We start from the raw sequence: 7,612 nt of genomic DNA on the forward strand, positions 1-7,612 counted from the left end.
ATATATACACATATACATATATATATATATATATATATATACACATACATATACATATATATAAATATATATACACATAAATATATATACATATTTACAAGACAAAAAAAATAAAGGTCAATATTTCAACTAAATAAAAAGTTATGACGAAGTATGTAATGTAGCAGAACTTCACTGGAAGATTCATTTAAAGCCTTAATGCAGATCTGTGTGTAGAGCCAAGAGACTACAAGAACACGTGTCCCCCTGCTATCAGCTTCCGCACACACCTGTCCCAGTATTACCACCATCACATGGAAGCTTTACCGTCATACAATGCAGCGGCACTAGGACCCTGCTCCCACCCGAGCAACAATCCCTTGGAAACTCCATAGGAAAACAACACAGAAAGAAAAATGCCCCGAGGTACCCAGAGAACCCAAAGATCTGCCCCTCTCTGAGGGATCAGGGGGCTCCAACACCTCCCCAGCATGGGCTGCCCTGCAGAGAAGTCCCTGTCAGACCTGTCCACTTACACACAAGTAACTGCTGCAGTAAAACTTTTCCCTTCCCCCTGCACAAAACGTGGCATTGCCTCCTGGAGCCTGCAGCAGCTGCTCCCCCCCTCCTCACCTGTGCTCAGATTGTCATTGATCTTCAGCGGGACCCTCAGGATGTAGACCAGGAAGAGCATGAAGAAGAACCACACGGTCCACAGAGAGGTCCATGACCAGACCATGCAAGACTTGAGCTGTTCCAGGAAGCCTGTCCCAGCTTCAGCCATATTTCTGTGTATCTCTCGCTGTGTGTTGCTCTCTGCTGCCCCATCCACTCCCTCTCACTGCAGCCTGGGGGGGGGGGGGGGGGGGGGATTCGGCTCTACAAGGCTGACACTTTGTAGCCAATCTCTTGAGAAAAGTAGCCCCCTCCTCCCTCTGTAAACACAACAAAATAAGAGCAGGGGGCAGATATACTGTAGCCCAATATCAGGTTGGCTTCCAAAACAACCAGGATTTTCCTCAAAATCTTCCATCTAAAAAACTTTGCAGGACCAAAAAAAAAAAATACATCCAGCAGATTTGATCAAGAAAGAAAAAAAAAATTACAGGGTCATTAAAATGCAACTTGATTATTTTCGTTTAACCGTTTTCTTGCCAAATGGCTCAAAACTTGATTATTCCAGTGATTAGGTAAAGTATTGTCAACTATTATCAGTTAAATATATATTTATCATTATTAGTCAGAAACTTGAAGGCAATAATCAGGAATTTCAGATGGAAAAAAAAGAAAGGAAACCATTTCTTACAAAGACTGTTACTTAAAGCAGCAATCCCACCCCTCCTCCCTCCTTTTTAATATAAAAATGATGGGAACCAAAGGGTCCCCAAAGCTGAACCGAGTTATTTTCAGCTTCTGAGACCCTCTGGGTTCACTTGACGCCAGTGTCAAGTACTGTACCAGCATTATTTCCTGGCTTATGAACCCGCAATGGATGAGCAATATGAAGCCGCAATGGATGAGGTTGCAGCCTCCTATTGGCTCGCTGGAGGTTTAAACCACCTTTGTTTTCCCAGGGAGGTACTAAAAAACCTTGCATGTTCAATGGTAGGTATCTCGGGAACCGAATAGCTGAAAATAGCTTTGTTCAACTCCTTTAAAAAAAAAAATAAGAGTGGATAAACAACTGATTAGATTTTATTTTTGTGTGTTAATTGGGACTGCCTCTTTAAATATCAGCAATTATAATAAAAACTTTATTTCATATAACACTTTTCTCCCAAAAGGACTCAAAGCGCTTCACAATTACAGTATAGTGTGTAGTACCCAGCACATAGGATCCTTACAGACACACTCTCTTCCCAGATGAGGGTACAATCTATGTTTTTGGTGCCTGAGGCACAGGGAGATAAAATGACTTGTCGGAGGTCACAAGGAGCTGACGCTGAGAATTAAACCAGGTTCCTCTGATTGAAACTCGGTGTCATTGTTAACAGAATCAGTGTCTTTACTCACTGAGACGCTCCTTCAGAGATGGTTCTATCTAGCGCTGGAGTAAGAGTTGACTACTTGCACATCAAACATTTAAGAACACAAAACACCTAAGCCCATGGGTGTTTGCGGATTGCCTTATCGTCCGATCCTGGCTGCTCCGATGGGCTGGTGCTGTGGATCCCCAGCTCTCTGATAACCTGCAATACTCTCCCTCCTTCTGCCGGCACCTGGATCCAACTTCCGCCCGACCAGAGGAGGGAGCTAGGGAGTCTCTGAACTGTCAGGACCAATAGGTAAGTGTGTTTGTGTGCTGAGAGGAAGGGATCTTACCTGGTCAGGAGTGGCCCTCCAACAGCATCACGTTGACCCGTCAAATTAGATTACAAAGCCGTAGGATGAGGGCGTCTCTTTAAGGACTCGTCCGGGCATACAGGTAAGTACAGTCTGCCCCTGCCTACGCCTGTTACTATAAGACAACATTCTGCATTCCTGGTAGACAACCTCTAAAACAAATGGCTTTAGCTGATTAATTTTGCCTGCGTTGTATGGGGAGTGGGGATTAATATGTATGTATGTCTTTATTTATATAGCGCCATTAATGTACATAGCGCTTCACAGCAGTAATACACATGACAACCATATAAATAACAAATATAAATAACTGATCATGGGACTAAGTGCATCAGACATAAAAGTAACATTTAGGAAGAGGAGTCCCTGCTCCGAAGAGCTTACAATCTAATTGGTAGGGAGAACGTAGAACAGTAGGAGGGAATTCTGGTAAGTTCGTCTGCAAGGGGCCAAGCTTTATATATGAGGAGTATAGTATCAGCCACTGAGCTACTCATATGCTTCGTTAAGCAGGTGTTTTAAGGTGGGTCTTAAAGGTGGATAGAGAAGGTGCTAGTCTGATATTGAGGGGGAGGGCATTCCAGAGGTGTGGGGCAGTCAGTGAGAAGGGTTAAGGTGAAAGAGTGCTTTAGATACAAAGGGGGTAGAGAGAAGACCTTGAGCAGAACGCAAGAGTCGGGATTAATATCACATTCTTTGGCCTTGTCAATAAATCAGACATTTTTGGGAATACAATAATTTATTTTTTAATAAGATATTCTACAAAATAATATTTTTTTCTGATGTAATCTCTATCATATTAAAAGTACCCAAATTACGCAGTTTAGAATACAAATGAATTTCTATTGTATATGTGCAGGTTGAAATACTTAGGCCCAGATTCAATAAAGGATCCTAAGCTTTAGCACGCCTTAACTCCCATTCAGTTAAATGCCAATGTTTAGTACCCTTGAGTGAATCTGAGCATTATTGTTGTAGCCCCCTCTTGGACTACTGGTTTCTATAAAAGGGTTGATTTGCCTTAGCGGGTTATCTGTGCGTTCCCTCAGGTTACTCCCTTACCTTCCCCACCATGTGATGTATGATGTCAGTGTAAGGGTATATATAGCCACCCCTTATCTTCTAGGTTCATCAGAGTTTTGACTGGGGTCCTCACCGTGAGTCCTGTACTTAGGTTTTTGTGTTTAGGAATATGTATAAAGATGTGTCCTGTCATCCTTTGTTGTTTTCCAGTTAGTAATGTGCCCCTTCTAAGCTAGCACCTATTAAAGAAACAGGAAATCTAAGTTTGAGGGAGTGAAGCAAATTGTTCTGGTCTCATAGGGTTGCCCCTAGTACAACCTGACCGCCACTGAACCTGCCCGTCCAGCAGGTTCTCATTGCATCCTAGCCTCTCTGCAAGCTGTTTCCACTCCATCTTTTTCAATGGGTAACTAGGTCATCAACCTCTTCTGGATAAGACCGGAAGCTACAAGGGGATGAAGTCTCGAGAGTTATTATTATCCACAAGTTTTATCAAGGTAAACCGTATGTCAATACCTGTGAAGTGTTTTAGACGGCTGTCAACAAAACACCTTCTGTTTCATAAAAGTTCCAGGCGCTCATCTTTTTCTCCATTCTTTCATCCACGCCCAGTCTGCACCTACACAGCACCATATAGAGGCCTGTCTGTGAAACAGCATTACCATTGTACATTAACTAATCTGATGTGACCTCCTTTAGAGCCGGGTAAGGAGAGTTATAGTGTGTACAAATCTAAAGATCTCCCCACATTGTCTTAAGTTACGCCTGTTACTATAAGACAACATTCTGCATTCCTGGTAGACAACCTCTAAAACAAATGGCTTTAGCTGATTAATTTTGCCTGCGTTGTATGGGGAGTGGGGATTAATATGTATGTATGTCTTTATTTATATAGCGCCATTAATGTACATAGCGCTTCACAGCAGTAATACACATGACAACCATATAAATAACAAATATAAATAACTGATCATGGGACTAAGTGCTTCAGACATAAAAGTAACATGTAATGTGCCCCTTCTAAGCTAGCACCTATTAAAGAAACAGGAAATCTACGTTTGAGGGAGTGAAGCAAATTGTTCTGGTCTCATAGGGTTGCCCCTAGTACAACCTGACCGCCACTGAACCTGCCCGTCTTAAGTTAGGATGCTCTATTGCAGCGGTGCGCAAACTGGGGGACTGGCAAGACTTTTCGGGGGGGGGGGGGAGGGGCACGGCGTTTACAGATGCCCCACGCTGAGAGCACGAGGCCGCTGTAAACTTACTGACCCGGCTCCAGTAACACGTCTCTGACAACGCTGCGTCAAATGACACCGCGGGTCACATGACCCCGCAGCGTCATTTGATGCAACAGTAGAGGTGAGGGTGTCGTGACCGAGTATGAGAGAAGGTAGGGAGTTTGCGCACCGCTGCTCTATTGTAGACAATTTTGATCAAGATTCTTATATGCTTTTTTCTATTACATATACATATAGTTTTACCTGCATTTGTATGTTATTTCAAATTGTGATATTGATTTTTAGGTACACTATTTTTGTATTTTGTGTATAAAAAAAAGTTTGCAGTTAACAAATTTCATGTTGGCAGTCAAAAGACGATTCTGGAAATCATATGATGGTGGTCAAACGTCTGCTTAAATGTAAAAATAATCCGTGGTGGAGGTAAATACTTATGCCCTACTGTATCCAATTTCTACATAATCTTTCCACTTCAAGAGGCAGCAACACGGTGCCAGTTACAGGTATATACTTCCACGCTGCAAGAGGAGCCTGAAATTCATTGGCAGTTATGTAAAAAGATTTTTACACTGCACAATCGGGTAATTTTTCAATATATTTGAAACAAATATGACATGGTAAACGGAGGTTTGTAAATCTCCCCTCATGCAAAAATACAGTACACCTCCAGCACTCCCAAAAATGCAACCAGAGAATAATTGAAGAGTAAGCTATTTATGTATTGGAAAATATTACAGCATGTTCTCTCCCGCACTATATGAGGCATTACAGATGTGCAACATCCCATACCCTTCCCCCAAAAATGAGACCCTATGTGATATTGCACATATGCAATACCTCCTATATTATACGTGAGGAACAATGTTGTCATCGTGATATTTTCCAATACATAAATAACTTACTCTTCAATTATTCTCTGGTTGTATTTTTGGGAATGTTGCAGGTCTACTATATGTTTGGTTAATTGTCAGTTATATACTTCCTGGGTGAAAGGAACCACAGCAATTACCGGTTCTAAATGCGATATAAATGGACAGCCACTAAGGCACATTTTCCTGATAATGCCTTATGCCTGGAGGTATTTATGTCTCTTTTTACAGTGCTTTTCTTTTGCAGCGACACCTTCGCTTCTTAAATGCCATTCATGTCAGAATACTATGTTATGGTTTCAATGTCTGCGGGTGCATATGCCAAACATCCACTTTGAGATGTATAAGTCAACCCCATATGGCTGTTGGGCTGAGGAAAGGTGCAACATCTGATGTATCAAGTGATTTCAGGAGAACATCATATAACTGCAGTATGTACTAGAAGATGTGTCTGTCATCTTTTCTAAAGCTACACCCTGTGGCAAGTATGTACTGTATACAGTACATGGACAAATAGGTAGCACTCCAACATTAAAGCAGCAGACTACTGTGGTCCTCCAAACTCTGCTGACCTCCATGTCTCAGATGGGTTTTTTGGGCTAGTGTGTGTGGTGCCACCCCCTCCCCCCCCCCCAAAAAAAACCTACAAATATAGCTGATGACTTAGGCCACGGGCATGGTCAGCGCAATGAGAGCGGCTTAGTAGGGGCTCGTGCACGCTTCCGCAGGCGTGTGGAAGTGTGCCGACTTTCACCCGACAGTGACATTTTAGATTGAGCGCTGAGTCCGCTCATGTGACCTCCAAAGCAACCAATGGAGGAGAGGTGAGTGGAGCAGGGGGAGATATGTGCACGGGAGCGGGGTGAGTTGTTGCGTGGGGGGGGGGAAGCGTCCCAAGGGGATGAGGGAGAGACTACCTGCCAGCATGGTGAGTGAGGTTATGCTCGGGGGGGAGAAAAAGTGTCCCAAGTACCGCCTCCCGCCCGCCTCGCAAGCGCGCTCACTGCCTCGCCGGCCAGGCAAAAGCTGAGAGGCAGGAGTACGGACGCGGCCTTAGTTTCCTATTAGCCACCAGAGCAAGGCTGACCACAGGCCATAGTATGCATAGGGCACTGACAATCTCTCAGGGAACATGTGGACCACCTTAGTGCAGGTAATAGGAAGCTCCCACAAACAAAAACCAAGAATGGTGGACTGCTGCTTTAACACATTTTAGGTATTGTAATTCCAGCCAATAACTACAGGCTATTCTGTGGTGTATACTTTAGACATCCTGTTATTCTCACAGTTGTCATTTAGAACAGGGTCTTGTTCTTGGCATGGAAACATCATTCACACTGGATATGCGCAATCTGCTGTGGCGTACTACAAGGCAATACCAGTTGTTTGGACTGTTGCTTAGTTGGCTGGGAAGCAGCAACAGAGGATATTAAACAGGGTCCACACATTAAATACTTAATGGTACCAGTTACTGAAAACCTACACCAATAACTCCAGACAAGGGACATTATTGGCTGGTAATAACACTGACAATTCATGTCAATAAAGTTCTGAAACAGAACACATGCTTAATCCACAAAATAAACTCTGAAAAATTAAATAAGGCATAGATGACCAAGTTGTTGATAGTTACCAGCTATGCAAATAACTGTTGTCCTCTGGTTGTCCTTGGGCCTTCCACTGGTTTAAAAAGTCCTTAGCCGACAGTGAAGACCACATAAAGGGTCACTATTGACCAAGTCTGCACAAGAGTGACTTCAAGAAGTACTATGATTTTGTATTTTCTTTCCCAACACCCTTTTAGCATACGTTTCTTAACGTAACAGTCAAGGGGAGAGGGGGGAGAAAAAAAAAAGGGGGGGGATCACATTTCACAATGTTTCACGTTCAACATGGTACAAACTGGGTTTGTTTTTATTATCTAGCTAAACATGTTTGTATATATTACCATGGGAAGGAGTTAAAGATCAATGCACAAGTTATAAAACAAAGAAAAGCTGTGTGATAAAATATTCATAAGCCTACTTTGCCAGCTGCTCTACAGAATAAAGTATTGTTTCCGACCAGTGCCTATACTCTGGCGAGGAGCAATGCTTCCAAGACAACCAAGTACATGAATTAGGTGGCCAACTATTCCGACATTTAGTAGAAATGTCCCAT

The 7,612-nt window shown here is 42.9% G+C and overlaps 1 protein-coding gene across 3 annotated transcripts in view; it reads right to left on the reverse strand.

Moving 5' to 3' along the window:
• ST7 (suppression of tumorigenicity 7) overlaps positions 1-817 on the reverse strand; it is a 189,938-nt gene extending 189,121 nt beyond the window's left edge. The window contains exon 1 of one of the 3 annotated variants that reach the window (XM_075599969.1): positions 613-779. In XM_075599969.1, coding sequence (XP_075456084.1) covers positions 613-763 — 151 coding nt within the window. In that variant the 5' untranslated portion in view covers positions 764-779. Of the gene's footprint in view, positions 1-612 lie in introns of all 3 variants that reach the window. The other 2 variants (XM_075599973.1, XM_075599970.1) reach the window with 2 other exon arrangements.
• Between the last annotated feature and the right edge of the window lie 6,795 nt (positions 818-7,612).

Source organism: Ascaphus truei, chromosome 5 (assembly GCF_040206685.1).
Source record: "Ascaphus truei isolate aAscTru1 chromosome 5, aAscTru1.hap1, whole genome shotgun sequence".
Lineage (NCBI taxonomy): Eukaryota > Metazoa > Chordata > Amphibia > Anura > Ascaphidae > Ascaphus > Ascaphus truei.